Below are 17,609 nucleotides of genomic sequence, written 5' to 3'. Positions count from 1 at the left end.
GCGGGAGAGGCCACAGCGGTGAGAGGCCCGCATACCACCAAAAAAAAAAAAAAAAAAAAAAAAAAAATTTGAAAGAGGAGTGAGAGAATCTTGATGTCTTGAAATAAAAGAAACTGTTAGGGCAAAAACACTGGCCTTGGACAGACTAAATAGTCCTGTTTCACAGATTTCCTGTGATTTTGCTTGACATGGCCCATGACACATCATCCCTGAACAAGTGATCTTGAGATTCTATTAAGTTTTTGTTTTTGTCTTTCAAAGTATTGTTTACTGTCTAGAGAGAATTTTGCTTTGCTGCTTTATGTACCAAATAACGGAAATAGTCTTTCTTTAAAGAAAGAGAAACCATGACAAATTGGTTGAGCCTGGAGTTTAAATATAGAATTCAAATGAGTAAACTCTCATCCTAATCTACTTCAGACCTCCTGAACCGTTCATCAGACCTTAAAATGAACCTCCTGTGGTCTCTCTTGGGGGAGGGAGGAAGATTAGTGATATGGTTTTTCTCTGGTTTTATAATGAAGATGTTCTGAAATCCACTGAATTTCATGGCTCTGTTCAAGATTCATTTGTATTTGCTGCAAAATCAACCAATCTTAGAAACCCATGTCATTCTCATCTTCCTCCACAGTTTTGATCTTTCCCACGGGATCAGGAGACACTGAACTTCCGTGACTTAATAAAAATACACATCAGAGTTGCTGGATTTTCCCCAGTATTGTTTCTTCCAGCCTGAACTTTGTCAAAAGAGTCATCCTGGATTCTAAAACTCCCCACTTCCCATGGCTTTATGGGCATCCGGTGTACAGATGGGTATACATTGTACAGATTTGCTAGTGTTATGGGAGTGAGGGGTATGTTATGAACTGTAAGCAGAAAGTAGCCCTCTGCACATTGGTGAATGTTACCTTCTCAGACACCAAGGGAGACAAAATTGCAGAGAGAACAAACACTAACCCATTTTTATTCAATTCAAAATTAATAAAAGGTAGTAAGAATTGCATTGCTTTAAAAAATGTCACAGTACATTTAAAAATACAGAGAAAAATTTGGAATAACTTAAATGTAAATAAATTTTTCTAGATCCAAAATAACACAATGAGCTCTAAACAAGAATAAGGTGGGTTTACGTATATTACCACAAAAGAGTAACAGTGGTCTATAGTTAGGTGAACTAAAAGCACGACGTTGTACAGCAGATCTCTAGAATTTATCTTGGAATATTGAATTATAGGACCCCTCCTTATTAAGTCTTCCATCATATGCCTCCTGTTTGCCTATCCATTCTCCTCTTTTGCTATTATGACATTTCCCCCCACCCCTGCCCTCCATCATCTTTCTCTCTCTCCCTCCTTCCTTCCCTCTTTCTTTCCTATTCCAGCCATATTAAAATTCCTATAGCCTAGAAGTCATTGTGCACCCTCTTGAAACCTTACATGAGTTCTGTTTTCCCTGTTTGGAACATACAACTTTTTTCCTTCCTCTTCTCCCACATCTCTTTTGCCCAGTTAACTTTTTCATCCTCTGATCTCAGATAGAATAACAGTGCCCTCTGTGGTTTCCCCATGATGCCACGTGGCGATCTGGTTTCTCTCTGCCCTTCCCACTAGCCAGGGTCTCCTGGATGACTTTGTATTCACCACTGTTCTACTGCGTCCAGCATAGGGCTGGGCTGTGCATAAAGAGCACCGAATGGAGGAAGGAAGGAGCACGTCGGATCAAGTCAGTCTCCTGATCAAAGCCCTCCCAAGGTTTCCTATTCCACCTAGAATGAAACCTAACCTTCTTTTCAGTGAGTGCAATGCCTGCCGACCACTCTCTACGCCCTTTCTTCATCCACTCTGGGCGTGGAGTTCGTTTCTTTGTCATCCCGCTCTACGCCATGCCCACTCCCACCTCCTAAGGGCCTCAGCACCAACTCCTTCTCCTGAAAGCATAACGGGAGAATGGCATTAGGGCGTTTTTCAGGGCCAGCATCTTAACAAATTTGAGTAATTGATTATTCACTTAAGTAATAATGATAATTAATGATTTCTTAAGAAGTTTTTCTGCCCCAAATATTAACATGTAGAAAGATAGAGTATATGAAGGCTAAACTGCAGTTCTCAGAACAAGCCACTTCCCAGAGCATCTCTCCTAGAGAGACCAGTCCTTCTGCATGAAGTTCTCATGTGCATATATACCACCAAGCTATCCACCTTTTTTGACATTTTTAATGGAAACGCTCAAACCATTAAACTAGAATGTGCGGTCCATGATTTCACAAATATTTCGTTAACAATCATGGGAATTGTACCTTGCAATGTGGCGCAGAAACAGTTCAGCACTTGGATACACACATGTCCTGGGCCATCAGTAAATATAACGATCTGTGAGTAAAATGTGACTGACCCAGAGCATCTGGGCTACCCTAGAGACCACTTCAGGCACTTATAAAAATAATGCTGTCCGTGACTATAGTCTAGGTTTTTGGCCAGCATCTAATGTCCAAGAAACCCCTGTCTTACACTAAAACCCAAGTTATTTTTATGGCAGGTGTCACTGATGGGAAGATAGAAAAGAAAGTAGAAATGGCAAGAGGTCCTGCAGCACACTGTAAAATCCTGCCTTGTTGAGTGGCAGGTGCAGCCACCTTAACTATTCTGCTGTAACCTTCTAGAACACTGTGAATGTCAGGGTAATGGGAACCCGGTCATGCCTCCCTCACACCTCGGTTGCGACTCCTTACTTTCCAAAGCCTCGTCTTCTCTCCCGTTTCACTGAATCATCACTGACTCCGGGAGAGGAAGTCACACCCTGCAATCTCATATTTTATATTGGATGAAATGAATCTAGGGCGACTTGATCAGAATAAAAAACTACTAGGAGCAGCCTTATTCAATTGCTGTTTTTGTAGGTTAAAAAATGGTCTGGGGCTTCCCTGGTGGCGCAGTGGTTGAGAGTCCGCCTACCGATGCAGGGGACACAGGTTCGTGCCCCGGTCCGGGAAGATCCCACGTGCCGCGGAGTGCCTGGGCCTGTGAGCTATGGCCGCTGAGCCTGCGCGTCCGGGGCCTGTGCTCTGCAACGGGAGAGGCCACAACAGTGAGAGGCCCGCGTACGGCAAAAAAAAAAAAAAAAAAAAAAAAAAAAAGGTCTGATAGTTCAGCATTTCTCTTAGGTGTTATGGCCAGTCCCTGTTAATTGGGAGGTGACCTCAGGTGTAACACATTAGCCTGTATGCTCCCAATAGGTTGTACAGCTGATTCAATTAATCACTATTAAATATATAAATTAACTGTACAGGAGCCTAAAGGCAAATAAAGTAACTAATTAATAAGAAAATAACCAAAAACAACCTGGTCATCAGAACAATGGACTTTCATATTGCAGATTACCGTAGCAGTGTGGGAAAGCAGCCCTTAGGTCTGCCCTCTAACTTCAATTATTTCTGAGGGATTAAACCTGTTACTTTTGCCAAACATGGTTAAAATGAGCTATGAGAAACCCCCTGAAGGCTTTAATGCCGCGTGACTTCACTCTGTGCTCATTCCTTAGGTCTGGGCCTGGATGCCAGACCATCCGAGGATTAATTAGCACACTGGCCACAGGGGCAGAGCCTGGGGACGGTAGGGAGCTGCCAGGGTCTCTGCCTCAGCTGCATCACTGAGCCTGGGGAGGATCATCCAGATGCCAGGCCCAGACCCTCTGCTCTGCCTGCCAAGGCCCTGGTGGTGTAAGCCAGCTGGCACAGAGTGTGGGCAACCCTCGAGTTTGCGGCCAGTTAGTTGCGCGAAACACTTTAGGATCAGGGGTTGGCGCGGAAGGCATTTCTCAGGAAGGAGCTGTTGTCTGACCTGAACCTTGCCAGTTCTGCATTCTCAAGTAGTGTCTGATGCAGCCTGTCCCCTCCCTGGGGGAGTGAGGTACAATGGCACACTTGGGTAGAAGACCCAAAAACTAACAGAAGGAAGCTCCTGCAGCCTTGCTCCCTTTACACATTGTTTGTGCCCTGTTGCTAATTGAAGATCAGTCTCCTCTCCATTAAACGCGTTCAGCGCACAAAGCAGAAGGTATTTTCGCTGTGTAGCTGCCTCTTCTTATCTTTAGAGAGAGAAGATGTTTTTCTATCTGTAATACTTAAAAGATTTGCTTTATGTCTAGCAGCTTTCTAGGGTATTTGCCTCAAACTCTCGCTGGGTTGAGCTGGATTGACCTCATTTAGCAGCTAGCTGGGTCTTGGAGGGGAGCATCTAGCACAAATCAGTGTGCCTTGGTTGAAACTGATATCTCATGATCATTCCACTAGGGTAGTTAGAAAGTTGCATGCCTGGCTTTTTCTCAACGACTGGTTTGGTTTTGGGAACTACAGACTGCCGAGTACCCAAGATAATGGGGTATGCTATGAGGCACTGAGGGAGCTGCCTCATGAATGGAGCCTCCTGCTGTACTTGTTTTTGGCTTTCCTTCCTTGCCAGCTGTATGAGCCTCCCACGCCATGGCTTCATCGTGTGTACATCTAATGAGTCGTGCATGGAAGCTGCAGGTCTTAGAAGGGGAATTTCACTGAGTGCAGCTCTGACCCAATGTCTGGAGCCCTCCCTGTCATTCTGCTCCCAGGATGCTGCACTGGACCTCCTTGCCCAGAGGTTTCTTCACTCATTTTTGTTGATAATCAAATGTTTATCTATCTATCTATATTTTTTGATGATGCCCAGATCGTGTACCCAATGTCTTACACTTGGATTTGTGTGATCCAGAGTAGCTGACCAAGACCACTCACTCACATTTTCATCATGGACATATCATGTTGGACGAGTCTGGTCACATTTGGCTAAAAAGCATTTTGACTTAAATAATTTCTAAATTACCATTCTGGTCATCAGGTGGTGAATGATTAAAACTTGGCAGCTGGACCTAAGAATCCCAAGAACAATATTAAACAATGTGTAGATTCCTAAGCCCATTGGAGATCTACTGGATTAGAATCTGTCAGCCTGGAGCCCCAGAATGTTTTTTAACAAGTTTCCGGGTACTTCTGTTGTGGTCCGTCCATGAACCTACTATTAGACATCATTGGGATCTAGTACACCCCAAAACTTTTGCTCCAGTCACCCCACAGAAATTAGCTATTCTCCTTGGATTTTTTTGGATGTGGAAGCTTCATGAGCATGTACCTTCTGATCTTTCATTACTGTTTCCATTCCAAGCCTTGGGAGCCTGATTTAAATGTATGAGTTATTTGGGGAGTTAAAATATTAAATATTTTCATGGTTAGGAGATGCCTTCTAAAACTCTTCATTTTTCCTGATATTTGATGCCAGCTAATTTTAATAGCTGGCTTATCAAACTAATAGCTGTGAAGGACTCCGTGTACAGTTCCCAGTTAAGGATAAAATGCTGTGTTCTTGTTTTAGCCTTTTAGGACACTGGGAAATAAAACCAGGCATTGATGAACATGAGTAGACATTTATGTAGAGACAGAAGTCTGTGAATGGAGACAGTCTTCTAATACAATGCCAAGGTCCTGTCCCTATGTCTGCCCCAAGCCAAGCTGACATCAGGACTGGCTAAATAATTTGCAGGGCCTAGTGTGAAATGAAAATGAGGGGCCGCTTGTCCAAAAATTAAGAATTGCAAGGTGGTGGCCGCAGATCATTAAACCTGAGCCCTTCTTAACGTGGTTTCCTGTGCGAAGCCAACCCTGGAATTGGTCTCATTTATTAGCTCTGAGAATAAATATTTCCCCTTTTTTTTACCTGTTTATAAGATGGCTTCAAAAGAGCATCTACATAATAATAAGAAGAAAAGAGTTCTGAATTACTGTACAAAGTTTTGAGGCAGGTAGACTGAGTTTTAGGGTTCTGTCTTTTTTTTTTTGAACCAGTGTTAAATTTGTTTCTACTTGTGGTGATGTGAAAGTTTATCTGACCACTAGAGGAGGTATATCTCTTCTTTACTACCACCCCAGAAGGAGCTTCCATTGGGATCTTTTAAAAAACACCAGCCCCATAATCTGAGATTTCAAACTGGAGTTGAAGCAGTGCAGTGCCTGCTGTTGTTTAGACATTTCCACTGTCTGAAGTTGAAGGTTTTTGTGGGTGGTCCCCCTCTGTTCGGTGTCACTATCAACAAACGTGTGGAAAGAAGAAATAACCACAGATGAGGACAAGCTTCAATCAGCTCTGCCTTAATTAGCGAGTTGGTTGCATTTGTAGCACAGGCAGAATCAATTAGGGAGCTGGGCTAGGAGACAGCACTGGCCCTGCCATCTGCCTAGCCCGGAGAATGTAGGTAGGTGGCTCCACCGAAGAGGAAGAGATGCTGTCCCTAGCCTCCTCCTAAACAAGGCTCCAAGACTGCTTATTTCACCCAACTGTTTTCAGTTCTTTTATTTTCCAAGAATTCCTCCTATCTGCCAGGCTCTCTCTGCCTCATCTATCCACTCTCTTCCTTTCTTTCAAGGGCCTGCCCCTCTGAGGTGTCATTGTGTGGGTTTTTCTGGTTCCCTTGAAGGCAGGGACCATCTCTTCCACTGTCCCTACTGCTCCAGGTCAAGAGTCAAGCACCCAATGGGCACTTGATAGCATGTCTGTCTGTCGTATGGAGCAACCTGGTATTTCTGCATATTGAAAGGTGGCTTCAAGGCTGATTCCAAAATTTGGAATTCTTCCACAAATGTGGACATGCTAGGAAGAGGGGGCTCATCTACAGCATTGAGGCTTTGTCTGTGTAATGATGCTTTCATTTTTAACATTTCTTATTATACAAAATAATAAAGAATGTTGATAGGCAAAAGGAAGAAAATTTTAAGTCACATGTAATCTTACCAAAAAGAACCTACTATAATACCATTGTGTTTATCCTGAAGGCCGTTATATCAGATATATGTGCTTTAAAAAAAAGTAGATTGTAATTTCTTTAAATGTCTTTTAAAATTAATAGCAAGTTGTGATAACCCTTCTAGTCCCTGAAATATTCTTCTACAATATTTTAGATGGCTACAGAGCATTTCAACCTCCTTATTGTTGAAAATATAGTTTGCTTTCCTTTTTTTTTTTTTGTGGTACGCGGGCCTCTCACTGTTGTGGCCTCTCCCCTTGCGGAGCACAGGCCCCGGACGCGCAGGCTCAGCGGCCATGGCTCACGGGCCCAGCCGCTCTGCGGCATGTGGGATCTTCCCAGACCAGGGCTCGAACCCGTGTCCCCTGCATCGGCAGGCGGATTCTCAACCACTGCGCCACCAGGGAAGCCCTGCTTTCCTTTTTTTTGCTTTTATAAATAATGCTGTAGTAAGCATCTGTGTATAAATATTTGCATATTTGCTCGATTAATTCCCTATAATTCATAGAATTGAACTTGGGTCCAATCATATTTAACTTTTGCATTCATATAAGGCTTTTTATATATTTTAGTTGGTCCATTGATTCAACAAGTATTTGAGTGTCTGCCTTGGGCTAGCTAGGCACCATAAGGGTGTTGGGGCCATAATGTGAGCAAGACAATGAAGTCCTTTCTCTCATGGAGATGCCAACTATAAATATACATCTCTTCATAGCTGAAGTTTCCAGAGCTTGGCATTGTGTTTGGAATGAACTAAAGCTGTGACTTCTGTCTGGTCTTGTATACTACAGTTGATGAAAGCCTCCTTCCTCCAAGAAGCAAACTTGAATCAACTCAAGGTTTTTATAAAGTTTATGAACTTGGACCTTCAGAAATGTCAGAAAGATGTGAAGAGTGAGGCCTGCCTGTTTACACACATACAACGGCATCTTGCCAGGCGAGACACAAAGCAAGTGCTTCTGTCCAAGTAGCATTTGGACTGTGGCTTTCCTCAGTCTCTGGAAGGTTCTCAGAGTTGGCTCCCTCAGAGGCCTCACAAGGAGGATGATGAACTGATAAGGCAGGGAGTCCTCCTGGACCCCGCCTTGCCCTGCTGTGCAAAGAGCTTCTGTGGAGGCACCGGTTCCACTTCCAAGTATTTCCAGATTGCAGAGAATATCCAATTCTGTGCTCATCATCATCATCTTACATGGGATAGTTAGTGCTTCTGCCATTGAAATGAGGTTGTAGCTCAACTGACTACCTGGTATGAATTAATACTCATTGTTCACATCCAGGAGATCCATCTTGTCTCTAATTTGGTGCTAGTATTAAACAGCTGCTACCTCCAGACACTTCAATTTGTAATATACACCGTTAAGGAGAAACGGGGACTGACTCAGACACAGTTCTATCAGGTCTGTACTTTCTCCCCCAAATTGCAAACATCTGGACCTGCCTCTTTAAAACCAGCTTTATTGGGCTATTGTGTTTTCACGTTTGAGAAACACAATCTCACAGTCTGCCTTCCCCACCGGAATCTAATGACAGTCTAATTCACTTTGAGGTAGTGGTGTCACAAGATGTGTACAAGTGCTTCTCTCTGCAGCATGTAGAGGGGGAGCACACGTAGTGAGGAGATAAGAAACAAAGGGTAGCTTTCCCCAGGAAAGAAAAATCACAATATGTCCCTAAAGAGTTAGAGAAAAGGGTTTCTGGAAAATGGGTGGTCCAGGGGGGTGGTTTGAGACCTAGCAGAAAGAGTGTACCCAAGACAGAAGAGAAGGTAATACTGATGACCACAGTATTGGGTGCTTTATATACATCAGCCTCAGCTTAAGTACTCATGCCCTAGGTCCATGACATATGTGCCCAAAAGATGGTGTAAAATTAAGCCAGGGGATTTCTCAGACTCCACTGGAGCATGGGAGAATTATCCCAGGGTTGGGGGTGAAGGAGGGTTTGTTGTCAGGAGGAATTACATCATGATGAAGAGTCCATATTTATATGAAATCATCTCGTGGCCTAGTATCAGTCAGGTTGGAAGGCAAGAATGGAGAGCCTCTGAGTCTTTGACAAACAAGCTGCTGCAGTTTGGGTTTGGAGCTTGTTGGTGATGGGACCATTGCAATGTGTAAAGGCTTTTTTGGAAATTTTCATGAGGAGTTTGGCGTCAGAATGAGACAGACATGATCACTGGGACACTGCTCCTCTATTCAGTCTGATTTCATATTGACATGAGCAGTATCCCTATTTTAGGAGAAGGCGAGTGGCACCATGTCTATTACTCATAGAGCTGAAGATTGGAGAGCTTTCACAGAGCACTCATACCTCTAGCTTCTTAATTTTAGTTTGTCATCTGGTGGCCATAATACAAAGTAACCTAACAAAGCCAAGCATGTTTGATGAACACCTGCTCTCTAGCTATCTATCAGAATTCTGCACTCCCTGGGCACTGACAGATGCTAGGTGTGACCCAGGCAGCAAGAAACAGGGACCTGCACACTTCGCATATCTCCTTTGCTCACATGCACAATCTTGTTCCATTGGATGTCATCAAAAAACATAGATTCAACAGTAAAATTATTAAGAATTTCAAGATAGTGACAGCGTAGCATTAAACCAAGCATGGGCCCTTTGAGCATGGGGCACTGTGTGGCTGCATATGTCATGTACCCATGAAACCAGCCCTGCATGAGATCCCTAGGTCTGCGTATGCTGCGTCTTGTCAGGGACATTGAGAGCTGCACCCTGTGTATTGGAAGGGGCCAAATGCCTATGGGTTTAGATATGGGGCTCTGCACTTTGAAACCCACCTTCCTCTTACTTGCTCTGCCATCCTGGGCAAGTATTTCACCATTCTAAGTCTCCATTTGCCTACGTGTAAAATAGGAACCTAATAGTACCTTTTAGGGGTGTTTAGGAGGATCAAGTGGGGTTATGGATGAAAAATACCCAGTGCCCAGCACACAGTTATCATCCGGCCAGTGCTGGCTGCCATTGGAAGAATTGGGTGAGGCAATTTCTGTAAGTCTTCCCATGGCTGCAGCAACCCTTGTCCAGATGTAATGGGCACAAAATTTGGGTCTGCTGAACTTAAGTGACCTGTATGGGCATCATTGATAGGTGGTTGTTAGCCTTTCCCCCAAGTAACCCCAGCCAGGACCACTGGCTCTCAGTGACTCTGTGGATGGGGAATTGTTTTGTCTCCCGATGGCCACTTTTTATATTAATCCCCTGCTTTTAATTGGGATGACTCAAACGTTCCATTATAATTACATAGGAAAAAACATGATTGCTATTATCACAGAGAGAGTTATCAGTATTGATTCAACTAAATCAAATGCTGGTGGAGGGAGAGGGTTGTTTCGCCAGGACCCTCCACTGGCCTGGGTGTTGTGACTGTTTCACAGAGATAAGCAGCCTCGCCGTGCCTGCTGGCATCGGGCATAGGCAGTCGTGGCCCTCGTGCTGGTTCATCTCCCCAGGCTTTAAGCTGCACTAATTGCTTTGGAAGCGAGGCCTTCTCCTGAGCAGCAGCATATGCTGCATGAGTGCCTAAAGCAAAGATAAAAAGCCAGCCGCATCCTCCTTTATTGAAGTTTAATAATAAAATGGAACTGTCACCATTCCCAATAAATTGTTTATTTTAATTTAGAAAAATAATGGAAACTGGCCACCTTCTGGCACATAGTTGTTGAGGACTGTTTTCCTGGCTCGGCTAATTCTGAACCTCCTGTTCTTTGGTAGCTTGCTCTGAAAGACACTGAGGCCTTGGTGTCAGTAAAATCAACCACGCGTCTCTCCATTTAATAAAACCTGGCCCTTAAAGGGTGAAATAAGTCATTTTTCAAGGTGAATTAGACTGTGAAGTTGTAAACCAGGAAGTTGGCATAGGTGTTTAAGGTGTAAAGTTTTGCAGGATTTTTTTTCAAGTATTTCTTTTAGCAAATATGAAATTAAAGTAGTCTCACATGTTTCTGTCATTGCAGTTCTTTCAGATGACTTTTCCTGTAATAATAGAGGTCAGCTTGATACCTCTTGCATTAAGAGGGAAAAGAAGGCATAGATGAAGGAAGTATCTTTACTAAGGCTTATAGAGGGGGTGAGTGGCAAAGTGGGAGTTGGAATTGAAGACATCTGGCTCCTGCTTGCTGCTTCTAAGGCACTGATGCTCTCACTTTTCTACCCAGTACACAGAAACTTTCCCATCCCCATTTCATAGGGAGCAAAATTGAGGCCTGAAAGCCAAAGCTACTTGCCTCGGGGTGTCATAGCCAGTAAGTGGACTAGCCAGAACTAGGACTCAGTCTCTTGAATCCCAGTTCAGTTTTATTCCTGCGAAGTCCATGGGGTCTATATACCAGTTGCTAACATACAAGTTTAATATGATTGCATTAAATATAAACATTTTTGATCTTACAGTAAGTAGCCACACCTGAGAATAGGAAAAGACATCTGTATTGATAAGAAGGCTGCAGGGCAGTCAGCCAGGCCCCTTCATTCCCTTTCAGTCACTACCCTTGGAGTGCACACATTAGAGTTCATCTTCAGCAAGTTACTCCAGGCCATGGGGAGCAAAAGCCATGGCTGTTCCATCCATGTGCCCCACGAGTGTGCTGTGTAGGAAATGCCTGTCTTTGTCTGGCATGGGCACTCAGACAATGTGCAAACCAGGTAATGCAGTGACAATGATTAAGAAGGGGAGGAGTGGGGCATAGATGAGATGAGAAGGATCATTGTAATGCAAGGGGGTCTTTGGGGAGGTATTGTCTCAGCCAGGGTTATTGTGATGGGCTTGGTCATCCAGGTCCTTTGGATTGAGTGGCCTGAATACAGCTAAATCTGGTCAGGCAAAGAAGCAAATTTATTGACTCGCTTACCTGAGAAAACTAAGCATGGCTGGATCTAGGGGCTCAAGCCATGCTGTCGTGACTCTATCTCGCCCCCTTCCATCGTGGGCTCTGTTCTTCTTGGCTGTTACCTTTATTCAGATGAGCTCTTCCTGTGCAGTGGCTTCATGGCTGCTGGCAGGACCAGCCTGCCTCCCTGACCTTTCAGTAATCTCAATGGAGAGAGAGTCTTCTTCCTCATGTTCCAGTAGAAGCCCAACTGTGGCCTCTGGGATGGAATTCACAGACTGGACAGGGCTGATCAAAGGGCCCACCCCTTGATCTGGGAAGGAGAGAGAGAGATGTTAGTCTCATCCAATTTATATAAATTATGGAGTGGCGGGGAAGAAGGAAAATCAGAAGAAGGGGAAAGGATGCTGGACAGGCAAAATCACACATAGCCACTGGCCTTAGAGTTTCCTCTGACTCACCATTACTCAAGAGGAAAGATCAGACTAGCACTTGTGTCTCCAGGTCAGTATTATCCAATAGAACTTTATGCGATGATGGAGATATGCTTCAATCTTCACAGTCCAATGCAGTGACCACCAACCATATGGGGCTGTTGAGCATTTGAAATGTGGCTTGTGTGATCAAGGAACTGAGTTTTTAATTTTAGGTAATTTTAATTAAATTTAATGTAAATAGCTACACGTAGCTCATGGCTACCATAATGGACAGAGCAGCTCTTAGTGGAGGTCATGTTGCAGGAGATGGTTCCCCGGAAGGCAAGACCCCCTGTCCCCACTTTGGAGGAGAGTTGGGCTGAGGGTTAAATGCAGAGCGTGGAAGACCAGGATGATGAAGTTGAGTTGGTTTAGGTTGTGAAGTAGGAGGAAAGGGAGTTTGGTCGTGAGGGAGAGGACAGGGAGGAAGAAATAAAGAGAAACTTTCATCTGTGACATCATTTGGAAACCTTTAACTTGAGGAAATATTTTTTCTGTCTCATATATGAACCCAGTTTCTACCAGGAAGAAACAAAATCACAATTGACCTTGTTATAATAACAAATTTAGGGGAATTCCATGACATGTTATTGCATTTTGCTCTAAATGTCCAACAATAAAAGCAACCATTGCCTGAAGCAACATTCTGCACATGACATGCAGCTACACATGGAGTAAAAGAAAAATTGGTGTGTTATTAAAAAAAACTGTGTAAACTTGTGTGATTGAGCACAATTAAATGCAGTTGACAGAAATGACATCAAATGAATAGAACGAACTTGTCAAGGCAGCGTCCAGTCACTGGGATGTGAATCTGGAGCCGGTTAAAGACCAGACTCTCTGATGGGCCTATCATCCTGCTCTGTGTCCTGTAGGGTGTGTTGGGGCCACCCCGAGGTGGTTCTCGCCAAGCCTAAGTCCTCTTGGTGGTCACCACTCACCCACAAGTCGAGTTTCCAAGGGTGGAGGTTCTTGGAGAAGGCAGACTGATTTGCTCTGATCCCCTCTTGCCCACCTGCAGCGGGATGCATGGGCTTCTTCAGATTCAGTCAGCTTTCTAGGTTTGTCCACCGAGTGCTCATGGAGAACATGCCATGAGCTCGGCATCCTGCTGGGCCTTAGGCATCGAGCAAGGAGAACAGAGAAACAGGAAACTTGGTTCCTGGATGTGTGATTTGCCTGGGTCCCTGGTCCTCAGCATGCCACTTGATAATCACCTGTAGACTCAGCTGCAGCCCAAGTGCGGGGATTAAGAGCAACCATACTGGAGACAAACTGGCCAAGTGTATGTCAAGCTCATAGCCAGTGCCTGGCATGCAGGCTATCCCCCCCACGCCCCACCAGAAAAAAAAGAGCAGCAGGTGTGTAGTGGTAAGAAGGAGGGCATTAGAGCAGCTGAAGCCGACCTGGGTAGAACTTGGGCCAGGCAGCTTGGAGGTATGTGAATTTAGGCACAGTACTGGACCTCAGTCTTATCATCTGCAGAGTGGGATGATGGAACTTCACAAGGTTGCTGTGAGGACCCAGTTGACTGGTGTTTGTTAAGGACCTAACACAGAGCAGGCTTCCAGAACCGGGGCTGCTCTGGTTAGCATGAGAGCATGGTTGCTGGAAGGGTTGGACCCGGGAAGAGGTCTTGTGGGTGGTATGAGTATCCCCAGGGTGATTTGCCAACTTCACATCCGGCCTTGATTCATGTTAGGCTTAGGTGTCATTAAAGCTGATCACCAGGGCTTCCCTGGTGGCACAGTGGTTAAGAATCCGCCTGCCAATGCAGGGGACACGACACGGGTTCGAGCCCTGGTCCGGGAAGATCCCACATGTCGCGGAGCAACTAACCCCATGTGCCACAACTACCAAGCCTGCACTCTAGAGCCCATGTGCCACAACTAGTGAAGCCCGTGCTCCTAGAGCCCATGCACTGCAACAAGAGAAGCCACTGCAGTGAGAAGCCCGTGCACCGCAACAAAGAGTAGCCCCCACTCGCCACAACTAGAGAAAGCCCGTGTGCAGCAATGAAGACCCAACACAGCCAAAAATAATAAATAAATAAAATAAATGAATTTATTTTTAAAAAAATAAATAAAGCCGATCACCATATGGATCCCACTCAAGCTTTCCAGTCCAGTTTGCCAGCAAACCTGCAGTCCATCCTGATGACCAGAAACCCCAGGCAGAACAGCATCTTAGAACCATCAGTCATGTCCTAGGATCAGTCTCTATGATGCTTCGATCACTTTTGGAGTCCTCAGGCAGACACATTGTGAGTGGGTGTCACCATGTGGATGCTGATGGCACACTTGGAGCACTGTTGGGTCTCAGGCACAGTAGGAGAAAGGAAGCCACTCCTAAGCCAGGAAGTCACTGGCAAACCTTTACCACTAACCCATCCCTCTTGCCCCTCTCCCTCCTAGTGACTTTTCCAGCCATTTCCCCAGCAGACAAGGGTGTAGATGCCTTTGGAAAGAGAATAATTCATTTCAGTAGAAAAGATACGGTTTTGGAATGGGTCAGTCGGAAGGTGATGCCAGGTGCTGTGTTGCTGTGGACATAGGCTTTGGGCCATTGACCATCATGTACATTCCTGTGTACCTGGGCATGCGCCTGGGCCCGCTCTTGCCTCTTTGTTGGGAAGCAGAAATGTTTGGGTTTCACAGTCACTTTCTTTGTCCCCTTTACTTTCCAGCTAATGCTGGGCTTCTGTGGAACCGACATAGCAGGAGGGCCTGGGACTGCTCCTGAAGAGGTTTCTTCCCATCTGCCTGTTCCTCGAAGCCCTCTCTATTTGTAGCCTGGATTTCCTTTCCATAGTCACAGTTCTCATGTTGTGATCCAGCCTTTAGCCTCACTCTTTGGCTCTTTGGAGGTGGCTATTGAGCACCTTCTGTGTATCAGAAACGTGGTAGATGTAGGGGACAATAGACAACCAGACATGCCGTGTCTTAGGAACATCACAGTCTTAAGTGGGGAGAGAATCTAATCAGGCGATTACACACCTGAATACTAAGTGCATGGTGGATCTGAGCCTGATGTGCCAGCCTGGGCTTGCAAGGAAGCATTCCAAGCTCTCAGGTGGGTGTTCTGGGAAGGTTCCCAGGGCAGGAGGGGGTGATGTTCAAACTGAGACCCCAAAAGTAGGTAAGAGAGACCATCACGATGGGGAGGGGAGGGCTGAAAATGGATGGAGAGTGTGTTCCCAGTGGAGGGAGGGCATGCATGGAGTCTTAAAAAATCATCAAGAGTGGGAAAATAGAGGGTGGGAGAGTGGAGAGTCATGGGAGATGAAACTGGAGAGGAAAGCAGGAATTTTCAACAAATTACATACTTTTCACCAAAATCTGAACTTCTTTTCCCCTAAAATGTAATCAAAGCTAAAAAAATACACGTGGAAGGTAAATTTTATATTGAATAAGTTCTTATGTTTTGAATTTGAAAGGCAGAAGCCAAATTATGACCATTTGGGTCTGCGAATCATTGGTTTTGCCTTGGCATGTGCTTGTTCATTCAAGGTTGGTGTTTCATATAACAGGACAGATGCTAATGGATTTTTTTGCTTTGTTGTTTCAGCACTTCAGGGAGCATCTGGACAAACTTTTTGCCAAAGGAATCGGAATGCTGGATATAGCTCTGAATGAGGCCTTCAATATTCTCAGTGATGTAAGCTCCTCTTTGATTTGCCTTTCTCTTCTCCAGGAGAATAGATGGGATTTTTTTTTAAGTTGTGGACCAGCATTATTGTTAGCCCTGGCTGTCACTGAGCAGTATTCACAGGCACAGAATGGGGGAGGGTAAGGCTGGCCATATGAGTGATCTGGGGAACCAGGTCCACCTGGTGAAGCCATACCAGCCCCCTGCTGGGCAGAGTTGATGGTGCAGTCTGGTCAGGGGACTCACCTGACACACTCATTGACTCTGGGGCCGTCAGTGTCTCAACACTAGAGCACCATCTAATGCAGATTTCTTTTCACCTGAAAAACTCTCAGTTTCTTCATGGAGTAGACTCACTTCTTACTGTGTCACACTGAGTCCCTGCCTGTGGCGCTGTTCAGAGGGAGAAGGGCTTCTCCGTGTGGTGTGTTTAGGGAGTGCTACAAGCTCTACCTATCCCTCCCTCCAGCCCCCTGGAGATTCACAGTACCAGTGCACACTCAAGGCTTCAGTAAGTACTGCAAAAAAGAATCCCACTTCACCTGCTGTTTCTCCCACTTCTTTGAACAAAGATTCCTTTTTTCAAGTAGCACCTGTTAACATCCTGTGAAATATGTTGGTGAAGCTTGGGTTGGTTATTCTGCCCCTTGAATGCGATTGTGTTAGGCTAGAACAACATGCAACTTTTGTGATCTTTTTACTCTGGGAGGGCAGTAGGAAAAGAAATGACTGTATTAATGCAGGTTCTGTATCATTTATTTAATTACTATATATTGCATACTTTTTAGTGTCAGACACTAGGAATAATACACCAGTGAACAGAATAGACAAAGGGTTTGCTTTAATGGACCTAACATCCTAGTGAAAAGGTCAGCAACCTATGGCCCAGGAGACAAGTCAGCCTGCATCTTGTTTTTGTAAGTAATGTCTTACTGGAGCACAGCCATGCCCACCTGATTGTGTATAGACTATGGCTGTTCTTGCACTACAATGGCAGAGTTGATTAGTTTCAATAGATACCATGTGGCCTGTAAAACCTAAAACATTTACTGTGTCGCCCTTTACAGAGGTTTGCTGACCCCAGTTCTAATGGGAAGAGACATATGAAGTGAGTAGTCTTAAGGAGAACAATAGCACCACTGTTTCAGTGTGATAGGACTTGCTTCTTTACACAGTGAGGTCAGGGAAGAGCTCTCTGATTATGTGATGTTGGAGTAGAGACCTGAAGGAAGTGAAGGAGCAGCCATATGGATATCTTGAGGAAGAAATTTCCAACAAGAGGAACAGCAAATGAAAAGGCCCTGAGGCAGGGATGTTTGACATATTTACAATACAGCAAGGAGACCAGTGTGACAAGAGCAAAGTGGGGAAGAAAGAGTGTAGTGAGAAATGAGATCACGGAGGTAGCAGGATCATGTGGACCTAATAGACACTAGTGAGGACTTTGGCTCTTGCTCTGCATAGGATGGAAAGTCAATGGAGTCTGAGCAGAGAATGACACAGTCCAACTTGGATTTTAACAGTATCTGCTGGCTGCTGTATTGATAAACAAGGACAGTAGCCGGAAGGACATTATCTAAGTGACATATAATGGTGGCTTTGGACGAGGGAGGTAGCAGTTAAGATGTTAAGAAGCAGAAAAATAGAAACCACTCTAGGTATTTCAAACAGCAGAAGTTGAACTCAGAAAGTTGGTTGCACAGGGGATGGAAAAGCTGAGAAATCAAACGAAGAATGAAACAATCCGTGGATTAGCACCAGCAGGAGGTAGCTCCCCTCTAGGGCAGGAAGGACAACAGGATGGAGGGATGCCATCAGAGCC

At 44.8% G+C, this 17,609-nt stretch overlaps 1 protein-coding gene across 1 annotated transcript in view; it reads left to right on the top strand.

Annotated features, from left to right (window-relative positions):
• Positions 1-17,609, top strand: part of CACNA2D3 (calcium voltage-gated channel auxiliary subunit alpha2delta 3) — a 798,772-nt gene that overhangs the window by 397,382 nt on the left and 383,781 nt on the right. The window contains exon 12 of the mRNA XM_055079897.1: positions 15,707-15,796. Within this exon, the coding sequence (XP_054935872.1) occupies positions 15,707-15,796 (90 nt within the window). The remainder of the gene's footprint in view (positions 1-15,706; positions 15,797-17,609) is intronic.

The sequence above is a fragment of the Physeter macrocephalus genome, chromosome 18, assembly GCF_002837175.3.
Source record: "Physeter macrocephalus isolate SW-GA chromosome 18, ASM283717v5, whole genome shotgun sequence".
In the NCBI taxonomy this organism is placed as follows: domain Eukaryota; kingdom Metazoa; phylum Chordata; class Mammalia; order Artiodactyla; family Physeteridae; genus Physeter; species Physeter macrocephalus.
Note: the sequence above shows the minus strand (reverse complement) of the source record. Positions and strands in the feature narration are given on the sequence as shown.